Genomic DNA, 16,700 nt, shown 5'->3' on the forward strand with positions numbered 1-16,700 from the left:
GAAAGATTCAAATGTCTGGTACACAGTTGGATATTTGTAACTAAATCTCAAAAATTTTGGAAGGTCATAAAGGTTTACATGGTAGGTGAAGGTCTAGATGTAAAACAGGTCACTCAAGGTAAGATGTATTTATTAAGTAGGCAAGAACGGAGCTCTGGGAAAACAAATATATAAGGGGTAGGTTAAAAAAAAAAAAAAAAAAAAAAAAAAAAAAAAAAAAAAAAAGAAGTAGTTAAAGATAATTGACCAGGAAGGAAGGAGGACAGAAAAAGAGAGTGTTGTCCTGGAAGCCAAGGAATTAAGAGTTTTAAGGAAGGAATGGTTAGCAGAGTCAAGTGAGAGAAGTTTATTAGAGAAGGAATTGCCCTGGGCAAACAGGTTATTACTGATGGGAAGTGGCTTGCATACAGAAATAATGCATGTCTCCAAAAGTTTGTTCAGGTTAAATAAAGAATCCCCAAACAAGTTAAGTAAACAAGTTTTACTGGAAACATTGGGAAACATTGTACCAAGCTCTCTTATTTTTAACTTCAGGCTTAAGATGGAATAATTAGATATCACTGTACAATTTGAATTCTTAATCATATAGGTAAGCTCTAGTTTTTAAAACTTCTCAGTATAATTTATAGCATACCTTTCTGCATTTGTAGCAGACATAATATGCATATCGATTCATTGCATAGCCAGCTGGGTCATTATAAAACCTCACACCAGGAGTTGTGATAGCTTCACTCTTATGCAGACCTTCATATTCCAATCTCATTAAGGCTTTTCTTCTGACATCCTCATAGAGTTCTTTTATTGGATCAAGTAGGTCTTTTAGTACTATGTGATTAATTTTGTTCTGCAATAAAAAATGAACATTCTTTAGAAGAATCATTTATCAATCAACTCAACACACACTTACTATGCACCTAAGTGCCAAGCATTGCGCTAGAAGATAACCACAGAGCACACATATTCTAAATAAAATGTCATTTGAAAAACACCCTGTAAAGTCTTTAGAAGCCCATATTTTCCCAAGAGCAGGGAAAATGGGGCAAACGGGACACAGAGCATGAAAATTCCATTTTATTAGCTTTATATTTCCTGAGTCTGAAATACATCTCCTGTTGCCCTAGCTATTGTGGAAATAAAGTTACCTTGCTGCCACAAATAAGACACGCTGTCTGTGTGTGTGTGTGTGTGTGTGCGTGTGTGTAATGCTTCCTTGAGGGGAAGGCAGAACGCCAGGTGACAGAAGTGAATAGGTAGTATTTGCTATAAAACCTTCATGTATCTATTAATATTTGTGGCAACATATGAGAGGGGAGAGCAAAATACTACAATCTTTTTGATTATTCCTCAGTCTATCTAGACAATGATTGTACTAACTCTTTCCATATTATACTCTTCATATTAGTTTGCAAATATGAAGATAAGAAAACAGGAACAGATTAATAGAATAAAAAGGAAAGATGAATTAATAGGGAAAATACTGCCACACTCTTTAAAAAGAGCTTTTTGTTAATCATTATTAGCTTGCCAAAACAACTTCCTACTTGCTGACTACCTTTGTAGAAACGTGTCAAAATGCCAAGAACTTTCTCCTTGTTTTAACTAAGCTCTAAAAGAATCTGTTCTAGTGGTACTGAGGGTTCCAATTTCACTCTTTAATGGCAGGTATCAGTTTTTACAAACACCAGAGGATCATTCTTTTTAGTAGTCGTTGTCATGTTATGTCAACTGACCTCTCTGGTGGTCTGAGAGTAGAGATGCATGCCCCTTAATGCATCACGATGTTTAAATGAACTTTTTCATGTAATATGTTTAACAGAGTGTAATCAGTTTTAAATGGACAATTACTGTTTTGAGATGCATTATAACAGAGAGATTATATTCTCTCTCTGTTTCTATCTCTCTCATTCCACATGAATGAGAATGGAAGAAATTGCTAGTGACTGGTGTGTAACACGTAAACTGGAGAGGAAACCAAGAAATGCTGACATATGTTTATTTTGAAAGGTGAAAAGAAAGAACAAAAGAAAAAGAAAGTACATGATTTCAGATTCTTTCCATACCTTACAAATGGGACAAGATATAAATCCAAATGTTATCCTTGGGCCAAGCCATCGATTTTCTAAAACTCGCCGACAGCACTGTAAGTGGAATACGTGACTACAATCCAGCTTAAATAAAGAAAAGAAAAGGACATAAGCAAATATAATAATGATAAACAGTTGAGTGACTGGGAGATTATTTAATGCAAGGCACTACTTAAAGAAGGTAAGAGAAAAATCAAGAAATTTGCTATAATGAAAATTCAATGGGACACTGAAATTGGGACATTATTATTTACTAAATTTCATTAGCAAATTGGGACACTACTAACTAGGCCTTCTGCTTCTCCTACTTTTTTATCATTCATATATTAATGCCACCTACATAAAGTAAGCCAAGTTAGGAAAAAATGTAAAATTATTCAATTTTGTATCTCACAGAAAGAAGAAGAAATTACTGATTTATGATTTTGTTTTGGAGACTATTATTATCTTGGAATCACGAGAACTGAAAATATAAGCAACGGGTAAAAGTTAAAAAAACTTACTGAGTGCACAGTAACTTTTTTATGTATAAAAGTATTTATCATTATGTATAGATCAATTATATAATGTTGTAAAAATACCATTCTGGATTTTGGAAATTAAGAAGAGCCTTAGCTATTGGGGGATAATCTAATAATCCCCCCCGAACATTTTATACATACTGTTGATTACAGAGGCTCACACAAATTCACAAATTAATGCTGAGCATGCAACATAGGAAGCACAGCATAAAAAGGCAGAATTTGCTCCTCATTAGCCTGGTATATGCACAGATTAAAAGAACACTTCTGCCTAGAGATATAAAAAAAATTTCAATCAACTTTTTTTTTTTTTTTTTTTTTTTTGAGACTGAGTCTGGTTGTGTTGCCCCGGCTGGAGTGCAGTGGCATGATCTCGGCTCACTGCAAGCTCCATCTCCCAGGTTCACGCCATTCTCCTGCTTCAGCCTCTCGAGTAGCTGGGACTACAGGCGCCCACCACCACGCCCAGCTAGTTTTTTTTTTTTTTTTGTATTTTTAGTAGAGACGGGGTTTCACTGTGTTAGCCAGGATTGTCTCGATCTCCTGACCTTGTGATCTGCCCGCCTTGGCCTCCCAAAGTGCTGAGATTACAGGCGTAAGCTACCGCGCCCAGCCTCAATCAACTGTTTATTTGACAAATATATTCCCCATGTTAATGTCTGGATACACTCAATACTTTAAAAGCTGAGGCAACCTGAATGGCTGGTGCTGCTGAGAGCGCTTCGGTGAAACATATCATACACATGTCATCGGCATCTTGCTTCAGGCTTGTGGCACTTTTGTCACAGCCGTGTAGACAGGGCAGACAGTGCTCTTCATTTTTAACACCCCCGCATGGATGGCCACAAGGATGCGTCTTACTACAGGCTATCTTGGCATATTCCTGTTAAAGATGAATTACAATGTTACACAAGTATTTAAAAAGGCACACATTCTGGTAATTTTCCTTATTATATAAATTTCCACAGATTATTTTCCCACAGGAAGTATCTATGCAGGCCAAGTAACAACAAAGCAAAGTTACTTCTAATCTTTGTTTGAATATAAATTAGGTTTCTTAACAAAGTCTGTTTTTTTGGATGCAATTTTTTTAAAATGCCACTCTCTATAAAGGGAATGCTGATAAGTGAATTATAATTTCATCTTCGGTATCATGCACAGATATGAAGCAAAAAGTTCCTGGCTGGGAGTCGTGGCTTACACCTGTAATCCCAGCACTTTGTGAGGCTGAGGTGGGCAGATCACGAGGTCAGGAGTTTGAGACCAGCCTGACCAACATGGTGAAACCCTGTCTCTACTAAAAATACAAAAATTAACCGGGCGTGGTGGTGCGCGCCTGTAATCCCAGCTACTCAGGAGGCTGAGGCAGGAGAATCACTTGAACCCGGGAGGCGGAGGTTGCAGTGAGCCGAGATCACGCCACTGTACTGCAGCCTGGGCGACAGAGCCAGACTCCGTCTCAAAAAAAAAAAAAAAGCTCCCCAATGTATAATTTCCCAGTCACCACTCCCTGCATCACCAAAACGTGTTTTTATTTTATTTTATTTTATTTTTAAAAAAGGTACCTCTCACTCTCTGAGCATATCCACATTCTTATTAAATGAATTGAGAAACCAAAAACATTTGGACAACATAGAATATGTTTATACATGTTCAGGACTAAAGAACTCTTAGATGTTGAAAATGTATTTTAAGGAAATAAGTGAATAATGTGTGTAAGGGATAAAGGAAATACAGTTCATAAATTTTTAACTGTTTCTAATACAAAAGTAGACATTAAATACATATGATCATGGTAACTGAGAAACACACAAAAAGAGTGTGGTTTGGGCTTGAGAGCTTTATTTGACCCATTCTCCAACTTTGGTAATGCATCTGATGCTTCACATAGGTAATACATTCATTTAGGACGCTGAAGTGATGCTGAGCTATAACTCTTATCTATATGAAGTAAAGGTGTCACAGGGGAACATGGACCATTGCTCAATGGGATAGCCTGTGTCACTATATACTCACCTGGCAATCTGCATCAGAACAAACACTGCCAACAGCAGATAACTCTGTTCCACTCCTGGAACCACAGAAGCGACATGCTTCTGAGCTACTCGTGGTGGGTTTGCCTAGGTTCAAGCAGAAAAATAAAAATCCTTCTGATGGATATGTTTTCCATATATTTTAACAGAACTAAATTTTAAAAAGCAAACTAGGTTTATATCAGTTGCTATCCTTGGTAAATCAGCCTGACAGTTTTAGAACGGAAGGTTTCTAAGTTGTCCTAATTATAAAGTAAATAATGACACGCACAAAAAAGAAATTAAAGACCTAGCTGAAGCCAAATACATTCTTGACTAACATATTTTTTTCAGTGAAAGAAACAGACTAGACTTCTAGTCAAGTTACCAGACTGAGAAGATGTGACAAGCCCCTGACTCCAAATGCATAATACCATAAAAAAAAAACACCAAAAATTACATAAAACTACACAGAAGTTAGGGAAATCTTTAAGTATCTTTATATAACAAAATTATAAGGCATAGTATAAAGCTTATCATCAGAGTATGAAACTTGAAAAACAATTCCTACCTCAGGAACTCTGCAATTTGAAAAGGAATTTAAATATGTTTGAAATACTTAAAAGAAGAAACAGAATCCATAAAACAAGAACAGAGCAATAAGAAAAAGAATGTGGAGATTTGAAAATTACAGACCAAGCTGATTTTTAAACACAGATATAAAAATCTAACTATAATTAATATAAATTATTGAATTCAGCAATATTTACAGAAAAATCTATTTAAAAAGGATAGTTTATATCATGACTACAAGGATGGTTTGACATTAGAACATTTATTAATGTAATATACAGCACTGACAGATTATAGGAGGAAGAAATCAGCTATAAGAAAAGAAGGTCATGCCTTTGCAGCATGAAAAGTCACCCTAGAATTCAATTGATTCAGATTTACAGCTAACTCCAACATTGGAAGTTTGTGTCAGTCAAATGACAGACTGCAGATGTGCTGAAAACTGAGAATTTGTAAGATTCAACATAACTTTGAACTAGGAATATACAAGATTTACTTTAGAAAAACAGCAAAATGAAAACTATGTTTTAGAGATAAAAATACAATTAACATACATAAGTTACTTTTTGTTTAATGTTTATTCTTTTTTGTTAATTACTTTATTGCTATCAATGGAAACAGTACCATTCACAAAACCTTCAGAAGCATTAGGTCTACAAAAATCTCTAAAATATCATAAAATCATACAACCTTATAATAAATAGAGATCTTAGTGATCAACAAGTACAGCAATTTTTATTGTGGGGCAACAACTAGCAGAACTAGAAGGGAATTATCAATAGAAATCTATTTTATCTATGGAGCCCCATTAGTTGTGACCCTCTCACTTTATAAATGAAGTCAATGAGTTCCAGAGAGGTTAAGTGACGTGCTCAAGGCCACACAGCTAGTTAGTGGCAAATCAGGTTTTTTGACTTTTGGTCTAATGCTCTCTCCACCATAGAACACTCTATAAATTTAGTAAATATAATAACGTAGACAGTGAACAATGATGTCATAATTAAACATCAGAATATCACTCAAAATTATTCACAGTTTAGTTATAATCAGTCAGCATGGTTTAATCTTTTTTGTGGGGTTTAAAGGCATGGCTTAATCTTTAAACCTTTTACCTGTGTGTTCTCGGAATTCCACCATTGCCTTCATTGTTTTAGAATCTGCTAGTGCCATCAACCAGAACAATTTGGTTCTACCACAACCTTCATGAAGGTCAACCTTTATAGCTTCTTCTTCTTCTTTGAAGACCTATTATTTCATTAAAGAACAGGGAAAAATATGCTTATTTATCACACTGAAAGGGGGAATATGAAATTTAATTATTCAATAATAATAATGGCTTTCATTTAAGCACCCTAAGAAGTTTTGAATATTTCCAATCTTCTCTTTAATCTTCACAGCAGTCTCTTTTTTACAAATGGAGAAATTAAGTATTTCTAAACATAAAACAACTTGCTATTTATAGATGGTAAGTGAGACAGCTGTGAACTCAACCAAGGTCTTTGATTCCAAAGTCCACTTTCTCCCCCTACAACACCAAGCCTCTTCAACACACATTTATTTCAAAATTCACTGAACATATTTTATGCTCCTGAGACAAAAATCTTCACCTGTCTTTGATGAGTTTTGGTTCTTCGATGAAGGTGAAGGAATCGGTCACAGTCTGTACATAAATTTCCACAGACATTGCATAAAATGATTGCTGCTGTTTCACCATCATCATGGTTATCACACATAGGCTAAAATAAGACATTTCCATATGTTACATTAGATTAACAAGAAAGTCCCAGACTCTCAGACAAATTGAATGTAATTTATTTACAAAAATAAATGATTATTCTAAAGTCTATTAAGAATTTAGAATCTGAATATTAGATAGAAATTATTGCAAATGTACTTAACTATAAAAATTATCTCTCAAAACTCCAAATTCAATGATTAATGCACTTTGCAGGTTCAATGATTAATACAATGAACAGGTATACTTTGTTACTTAGAGACTTAAGAAATATCTGCCCCATTATGTATCCAAACATTCTGTATGCCAAAGGAATAAACTGTTTATTTTTGAAACTTGAACATTAATAAGAAAATGGTGAAAGGGCCTATAGAAAGTTTTCCCTCCTAGTGAACTTAAAGATACCCATCAAACCTACTTAAGTATATATGTGAACAGGTGGTGTGTCATGTTGCCTGTGTTACTGCTTTATTTCCTTCCTACTATAAGACTGACTACATTTTAGGAAAATATCTAGCCACTGAATCAGACTCTGGCTAAAAATAAATTTTGATATGTTGCAAACATGACTCAGAGAAGAAGAAAGCTCTTTTATACACTTAAAAGCCCCTGAAGTTTCCATATACTATGAAGAAGGGATTCTCAGTGAAATAAGACTTGTGAGATGAACTTGGCCAAAGGGACACAGTCTTTCCAGAGATCCATTAACTGTGTACATTGATGTGTTTTTTGTTTGTTTGTTTGTTTTTAAGCTAAGCTAAAGCTTACTATAAAGGAAAGCAAGATAAATTTTTACAAAATTCTGATCTCACCATTTGTTTTTGTTGTCCATCTTTTCCCATCCATCTCCCCGAGGAGAGACGATCTACGTGGTCCTGATCAAGAACACATAGGGATGCGAGAGCAAGCCAGAGCTGTTGAAAGGGAAAGCTGTTACACTACTGCATTTTCAGGAAAGACTTATGAAATGCTGACTGTGACACATCACAACAGCTCAATAAATGCTGGTTGATTTTGAAATACATAGATACTCAGTGGCACTCAAGTCTTCCTGATGTGGTAGCAGGTATACACGATCACTGTCCTATGTGCCATGCATACAGTAGGCACTCAGATATCTACTGAACAAGTGACTTTTCTCTGATGAACCCTCCTGTCTTCTATCTGACAAATAAAATTATCCTTTATTGGTCTACTATGTAAACAACATATGAATAAATGAATTGGCATATTTAATATTTACTGTACTAATGCCTTCTGCATATTTTTCCATTTAGTATCATCTGACTGAAGCATTAAAGGCCAAAGAAGGAGGTACAGCAACTGCTAAATTGTGTACAGTCCCATGAGTATCAGGTACACATTAAATCCTTCTAGATAATAAAAGTTCCTCGGAAGTCTTTGTTGCCCCAGAAGGCCTAATACTATACTCAGTGCACTTTGTCAGAAATACATAAACATCTAACAAGCTTTAGAAAACGTTCTCAAAAATATGGCCGGGCACAGTGGCTCATGCCTGTAATCCCAGCACTTTGGCAGGCCAAGGTGGGTGGATCACCTGAGGTCAGGAGTTTGCGAGCAGCCTGACTAACATGGTGAAACCCCGTCTCTACCAAATACAAAAAAAATTAGCCGGGTGTGGTGGCACATGCCTGTAATCCGAGCTACTTGGGTGGCTGAGACATGAGAATCGCTTGTACCTGGGAGGCGGAAGTTGCAATGAGCCAAGATCGCACTATTTCACTCCAGCCTGGGCATCAAGAGCAAAACTACGTCTCAAAAAGACAACTGTTCTCAGAAATCGTTAAAAATTTCTGAGGTTTAAAGGGTAAGCTTCAGTTTTATATAGAATGATATATCCCCTCATTCATGAAGAATAGAAAATGACTTAACTAGCTCAACTCTAAGAAGCGCATGTGTCATTGGACACAGAGAGCAAGAGATGTTAAAATAGGGACAGAAAAATAGAAAAAGACAAATAATGCATGCAAGGAGGAAGGGGAATGCAGACTGAAAGAAAGCAATACATGAGTGGTGGGAAAGGATTACTGTCAAAAATACCTGCTTCAGGTGTCACAGTCAATAATAGTAAGATGGCATAAATTGACTCTTTCTGCCCTAGGGATATACAGTTTATCTTCTTTTTCAGATTTCTGAGGATTAACATAAGCAATTTTTACCAGCATTCACTTCTTCCTAATGTTGTCAGACTGCCCTGCTTCAAGGAAATCTCAAATCTTTTCTGGAAGCATACGGGACATGAAATCTAGTAGGTTAAAACTTACTATAAATGTGTCATCCGAAGAATGCAATCTCATTTCCTCAGAGATTTCCACCCTGACCCTGCCCTGGGACAAGCACTTTTTGCTTTTTAGAAATAAGACCTATAAACCCTCTAAGTAAGTTATAAGGCTCTACATTAGAACAACCAGGTATAGGCAGGGGTCTTGTCTCCAAAGGACCTTTGGTCTATCACAGCATAATGCCATAATGCCGACATGAAACTTACTGTGGTAAACTACAGTAAACAGATCATTAGAAAGACAACACACAAACAATGTACAATGAAATTAGCCTTTTCTAACCAGTGTATCCTTGGCTTCCTAAACAATAACAAAAACAAGTGACACAAAACACATAACAGTGAGAAGTAATGACTAGTTCATAATATAAAAGCTCTTTATACTTTTTCAATAAATACAGTATTTGGTCAAAAAATAATTACATTGACTTAGTGATTAAAATTTGTTTAAATCTATTACTGAAAAAGAACATGCAATGATACAGACCAAATTTAAAACAAAACAAAATAAAGCAAAACCTACTCTAGTTGTTGCAATACATCTCACTGGAGACCTAAATTCTTCTTCCATCTTGGTCAAGGCAATGATGGTTTCTGCAATAGCATTTTTTGTCACTCGGGACCAAGCTTCTGACAGATGACCCTGTTGAGTAGAACAGAATATTTTAATAAGTAACCAGAAATATATTACCATAGTAAATTCTTTCTTCTTAAATAACATCTCCTATCAAAAGGAAGTATTTGTTTTCAGTGAGACCATGGAATTTTAGATCACGGGCACAGACTTTCGAACTAAAATTTCTTTGCGATCCTATGCAAAATTCAACTTCTAATCATCATTTTGATATTTAAAAATACATAAATAAATAAATAAGTGCTCAATACTCTTTTCCTGGAAAGTCAAGGGTAATTCCTCTCACATCTGATAAAAACATAACAGAAATACTAAGGTTATTTATGTTTGAGCATAAAATTTACACAGTGAAGCTAACTGCTTTAGATGAGCATTACTGGAACCTAAAATATAAACAGGTTCAAACTGCAACTATCTTTATTTGCTACCTTGATTTGTAATGAACAAACATTTAGCTGTCATATAATTTAGGTGTTCCTAAATACTACTCCTAAATATTTTAATCCAATGAACACCCTGAGAAAGTCTGCTTGCCACAGAGGTTGAGAAAATGTCCATGCTATTGGGAAAAGTGATAGAATCTCATTTTTCCCCCAGAAAATCCTCCCACTTCTTATATCCACATGATTTAAGGGGCGGTTCAATTCCTCCTCCTTCTCCAAGCTGCCTTCTATTCCCTCTGACTCTACATTCCACACTATCTTGTCCTTCTCAGGCTGGTCTCCTAGAAATACAATAGAATGTATGGAAAATGTCAAGGAGCAACTCATCAGAGCCAGGCATGCTGTAAAGTAACTCCCTGACCTCCACACTTCCAGATCTCCTTTGGAAGCCACCATCTTAAGACAGAGGGCACAGGACATTAATAAAGAAGAATAAAGAGTTTAAAAACCATGAAGACTGAGGAGAATGAGAAACTTCCACTTCCGAGAGCTCTCTTCTCCCTTTTTTCCTTTAGGTTTTTGGAATCAAGTTCTTTCTTAGGGTCTGAAAGGGCATATTTTATTTTACTAGATTTTAAAGTCACGTAACAATTCTCACACAAATTAACTGGAAAATTGGAAATGAACATGGTTTACATAAATGACAAATTTATCACTCACTGAAAAGACAAACAGCATGATAATTAACATACTAAAAATAGTCTTTAAGTAAAGTTACAGTAATCTACATCTCCTATCAATTCAGCAGAGTAAGCTGTTTTGTCAGTCAGATTCCTGCTGCACTTCCCTGCCAAAACAGTCAGAAGAATGGGAACTTACCGCTGCCATATCCTTGATAAGTTTAATGATGATCTCTGAGATCTGGGTAGGGGTTGAGCCCTTCATCCACCAATGACTTTCACCTCGTCGGAGATAACTACAAGAAAAATTAGCATTTACAAAGCCAATAAATTATCAGTAGCACTTACAAATGAAAAAGATAAAAATGTTATTTCAGAATGCAGCATTTTAGATTTTTAAGTGACAATCAATTAAAACATTTAAAAAGAAAATTCATCAAACCATTACCCCAAATCCCAAGACAGCAGTTAAAGCAATTGGAGTTTCCAAGTATTTCTCTGTTTGCACATTATTTCTGTGTGTATCTTTTAGAAGTACAGTCCAGGGACCACACGCGACTTATTTCTAGTGCATATGCAGATAATGGGGAGCTTGTGCCAGAACATAAATTCACTATATCACTAAGCACACTACTATTTAGTTCAGCTGACCTTTTTTCCTAGCAAGACTACAGGAAGAAGTGATACAATTATTAACATTCTGATGTTGTCTGCATATTGTCATGGATTGACTCCACAAGTAGCACTGTTCCAGATGTCTCTAATTCTCTACTGTTACACACAATTACAGAACATCCTTGTATATATATCTTGGTGCAAATGTATAAAAGTTTTAGAAGTAGAATTGGTAGGTCAAAAGATATGCATGTTTAAAATATAGATATTATTAAACAGATATCCAAAAAGGCTGCAGCAATTTATATGAGATGAAAATGCCTATTTCCTCATAATGTTGCCAAAGCATCAAAGACACTTTGCAATTATTTTAATCTACATTTATCTGATTAGTAGTGAGGTATTCTCATTTGTTTACTGGCATTTATAAGTTTTTTTTCTGTGAACTGACTGTTTTTGTCATTTATTATTCTTATCAGTTGTTTGCCTTTTTAAAATTGATTTGTAGTCATTCTCCTCTATTATGCTAATAAGTCATTGTCTATTATATAGGTTTAAATATTTTTCTAAGTTAGTTGCTTATATTTTAAAACATTTAAATATTATCACTTACCAAGTAATTTTCATTTTTATAAAGTCAAATCTATAAATTTCTTCCTATATGACTTTGGGTTCTGTGTTTTGTTTAAGAAGGTCTTACCAAATTGAAGATTACAAAAATATTTTTCTATAATTTGTCCTAGTACAGTTTTAAAAAGAAATGTACATAAAGCTTTAACTAACCTGAACTTTATTCCCCCATGTTTATTTCTTTTTATTGTGGCAAAAAAAAAATATTACCTAAAACTGAAGTTTAATTTTGTGTATGATGAGAGGTGGGTATCTAGAATTTTTTTAACATGGATATCCAAATATTCTGACATCACATATTCAGCTTACTTTCTAATCCCCACTAATTGTAATTGATACTTTTATTATATACATGACATTCTTTTTATATATGAGCCAGTTGTTTATGGATTTTATTTCGTGAGTAACCTAACAAGGTAAAATTTGAAATTATGTCTTAAATTTCTGAACAGTAGCTCATTCTATTCTGTTTTGGTACTAAAATAGAGGCAATAACTAACCTGGAATTGAAAATCATTGGAAGAGTAACTGTTGTAACTCCTTTGCCCACAGTGGTACCAGCTGTTCCTGTGATGGTGGTTCCTTTGGCTTTTAGCTGTACAGTGAGTGCTTTGGCAATGCATCCTAGAAACATGTCCAAGATACCCAGCTTATTCCAGTCTCCTTTCTCTGTTGAGTGAATGATATCACTGATATCTGCTGGGGGGAGGGATTTCACTCCTATGATGCTGGCCAGACGATTAGGGGTTACTTCAGGCAAAACTCTTCTTAGTAAAGAGGTTACCTGGTAAGAAAAATAAAATGAGAGAATTCCATGTAAAGACTGATATTTTAAGGTTTTCTTTTCTTTTTCATTTTTTTTTAAGACAGGGTCTTGCTTTGTTGCCCATGTTGGAGTGCAGTGGAGCGACCACAGCTCACTGCAGCCTTGAACTCCCAGGCTCAAGGGATCCTCTCAGCTTTGCCTCCCTAAGTGCTGGGATTACAGGCATAAGTCACTGCACACTGTCCCAGGCTTCATTTTTTAATGTACCTAACTACCATTCTGTAACTTCAAAATCTTTAAGAAAAGAAATATGATTTAAACACTATTTTACATTTTGTGAAGGAAGGAAATGAGATATACATAATATTCAAATGGTAATAGTAGTGGTAATTACTAACCCAAGGCAGCAAGAAAAAAAAATACCTTTTCTTTCTGGTCAGGGCTAAATGACATTATATATTTCATGGTAATATGGTAATCAGTAGCCAGAATATTCTTTTATCACAACACATTAAAAATGGAACATATTTTAGTATTCTATACTCTCATAATAAACAGTAAAAAAAAAGAGTAAAATACAGGCCCCAAACAAAATAAACTACAAAATAAAAATCTATATTTAGGGTCCTTAGATAATTATCTTTGCATTGCAACTTTTAACAATGGTCAAGTAACAAAAGCAATGGCAAGGCTGTGGTGTGATCAGTCACCTGTCTCTGGACTCTAGGAGAGGCTGTGTGAAGCAGCGAGAAGAGATCCTGAAGCAGAGTTAGCTGCTGAGCCAGATACTGCCGGCCAACGTTAGAGCCACTCAGTGCTAAAACCATAGAGAGCAGCTCAAAGCAGTAGGCATCAGAGGAGGCATCTTCATCATTTGGCTGAGAATTGGCATTTTCTTTGCTTGATATAGCATGTTCCCATTCTTCACGGACTCTGGTAGCTTCCATGCGAATAGCTTGGACAATATGAGCACACACCTATTTAAAGTTAACATAGAACATGTAAAAATATAAGTTTGATTTACTACTCCTAGCAAAACAAGCAAACAAAAGAATAAGACAAGAATGTAAATTGACACCCAATTTTAATACTATTCTCCCAGTTAATTCTCCATCATATGTCATTCTCTTAACTCATCTGAAAAACAGGTAAAGCTAGGGGAGCCACAATAAAAATGAAAATATTTAAATCAACTACTATGTGTAAACTAATTATATGCAAGTTATTAATGCCTATGCTTGCAGTTTAGCACATCAAAAACCAATCATCAATTTTATCAACGAAGACACTTTTTCTCATGGTTTACCATTATGTTCATAAGGTGCTTTATAGCTGATAAGATTCACAATACTGAAATTATACATGACATTTTACAACTGAAAGCATCTAAGATTAAATGAAACATTGCTAAAAAGATAAAGCAAAAATAAATTCATGTTGTAATTTATTGAAAAGAATAATAGTGTAGAAAGTTAGAATAGGGCCGGGCGCCATGGCTCACGCCTGTAATCCCAGCACTTTGGGAGGCCAAGGCGGGCGGATCATGAGGTCAGGAGATTGAGACCATCCTAACACAGTGAAACCCCGTCTCTACCAAAAATACAAAAAAATTAGCCGGGCGTTGTGGTGGGCATCTGTAGTCCCAGCTACTTGGGAGGCTGAGGCAGGAGAATGGTGTGAACCCAGGAGGTGGAGCTTACAGTGAGCCGAGATCGCGCCACTGCACTCCAGCCTAGGCGACAGAGCGAGACGCCATCTCAAAAAAGTTAGAATAATAGGTTAATTTAAAATCTATACTTTATTTGAGTTTTGAAGTGATATTTTTATGTTATGAGCACCCCATTATATGAACAATATAGTGCTATTTCCTCACCTGGTTATATTTAAAAATATTAACACTGGTATAGTTAACACTGTTAATTGCTCAGCCAACATACAAAAGAATGGGGGAAAAGAAATATGGGAAATACAAATCAAATCTGATATAACTGGGTATTTGACACCAAATAAAAAATCTACCCAAAACAAACAGCAGCAAGGTAAGCAAGTTTTCACAATTAAAATCTTTAAAATGATGAAGGTATGCCAAAATACTCATTCCTCTCTAAAAAACGGCAGGCACATTCTGCAGGACCTATAAAAGGGTGACCATAAAAAAGCCTTCATAAATTTTTCAAAATACTTTATACCAAGCTCATCCAACCTGCAGCTGGGGGACTGCATGTGGCCCAGGATGGCTTTGAATGTGGCCCAACACAAATTCATAAACTTTCTTAAAGTATTAGGAGAGTTTTTTTTCTTGCAAATTTTTTTGTAAGTTCATCAGTTATTGTTAGTGTTAGTGTATTTTATGTGTAGCCTAAGACAATTCTCTTTCTTCAGATGTGGGCCAGGGAAGCCAAAATATTGGACACCCCTGCTTTATACCCAACACACACACACACACACACACACACACACACACACACGCACAAAACAAACAAAAAAAACTAATGAAGACAACGAAATAGCTCTTAACCAACCTGTTTTTGTAAGTTAGTCAGCTTACTCCTGCTAAATATGATTCCAACCATATGTTCTTTCAGGTCAGCATCTGATGTTGCCTTTTCGTAGAAAAAGAAGAAAAAGAAAGAATGAAGCGGTCTCTTTAAATAAAATTTGTGTATTTGATATTTCAAAGTATCTTGAGAAATAATTTTGTGTATATATTTTTAAAGCAAATTTATTTTAAATTGAGGCTTATAATGCTAAGACAAAGGATAAAGTCTGAAGAAATCACTATTGGCCAAAGTGACCATAAAAAGAACAAAATTTCAGAACTTAAGAAATCCAGAGAAGTATATTATCTTTTCACAAATTTCTTCAATGTAGTCAATTTGAGTTGCTCTGATTAAACCTATTTCTAAATTATAAACATTATTAGTTCACATCCCACACTTAATTGCTTGAAGAACAATCCAGGAAAATAACATTTGTTTAAAAGGAAAGTGTCCTAACAAACCTCTGTGATGATGGTGGTCTTAAATTAAGCTATTGGAACACTAACAGTCATCAAAGAAATGTATCATAAGGAAAAAAATAAAGACTAAAATTTTATAGGCTTATTATTATTATAGTGCACGTTATTCTTCTAAGTGACAGATATGTGTGTATATATACACATACATGCACACATGTACGTGCGTGCACACACACACACACAAAATCTTATTTAATCTTCACAACAACCCCAGAAGGTAAACTGTAATATTGTGCCTACTTTACAGGTAAGAAAACTGAAGAAACTCTTTTGTTTAAGAATCAAAAATGATGCTTGGTTTCACATTTCTTAGGATAGAGAGCCAGCCACAAGAGAATGTCCCTTTCGTCCTAACAATGAGGAAAAAGCTGATCGTCTACAAAACCAAAACTTTTTTTTGGAGTCCATCAGAATGTTGAGATCAGCTACCAGGTAGAATGAATTCCAAATAAACAAATCCAGTTAGTTGGATACTTCAAAACTCTTCTTACAGTACCGAATAGAACAAGTAAATAAGCAAAAAACCAAAAACCAGTAAGGCTCTTAAAGACCTGAATATTAAGGCTCTTAAAGACTTGAATACTATTGATCGGCTTGAACTAACTGGTATTTATAGAACCCCTCAAAGAACAACAGCGGAGTTCACATTCTTTTGAAGTGCACATGGACATTCACTAAAACAGACTATATTATAGGCCAGAATCCAAATCTTAACAATTTTAAAAGGACTGAAATTATACGAAGTA

The 16,700-nt window shown here is 35.2% G+C and overlaps 1 protein-coding gene across 13 annotated transcripts in view; it reads right to left on the reverse strand.

Moving 5' to 3' along the window:
• Positions 1-16,700, reverse strand: part of MYCBP2 (MYC binding protein 2) — a 290,113-nt gene that overhangs the window by 10,661 nt on the left and 262,752 nt on the right. For all 13 annotated transcript variants that reach the window (XM_073014412.1, XM_073014414.1, XM_073014413.1 and 10 more), the window contains 12 exons: positions 15,458-15,538; positions 13,646-13,912; positions 12,670-12,953; positions 11,124-11,220; positions 9,751-9,870; positions 7,738-7,839; positions 6,798-6,926; positions 6,303-6,435; positions 4,622-4,725; positions 3,300-3,488; positions 2,061-2,168; positions 635-844 (listed from right to left, as the gene is read on the reverse strand). In XM_073014412.1, coding sequence (XP_072870513.1) covers positions 635-844; positions 2,061-2,168; positions 3,300-3,488; positions 4,622-4,725; positions 6,303-6,435; positions 6,798-6,926; positions 7,738-7,839; positions 9,751-9,870; positions 11,124-11,220; positions 12,670-12,953; positions 13,646-13,912; positions 15,458-15,538 — 1,824 coding nt within the window. The remainder of the gene's footprint in view (positions 1-634; positions 845-2,060; positions 2,169-3,299; positions 3,489-4,621; positions 4,726-6,302; positions 6,436-6,797; positions 6,927-7,737; positions 7,840-9,750; positions 9,871-11,123; positions 11,221-12,669; positions 12,954-13,645; positions 13,913-15,457; positions 15,539-16,700) is intronic.

Source organism: Chlorocebus sabaeus, chromosome 3 (genome assembly GCF_047675955.1).
Source record: "Chlorocebus sabaeus isolate Y175 chromosome 3, mChlSab1.0.hap1, whole genome shotgun sequence".
NCBI classification, from domain to species: Eukaryota; Metazoa; Chordata; class Mammalia; order Primates; family Cercopithecidae; genus Chlorocebus; species Chlorocebus sabaeus.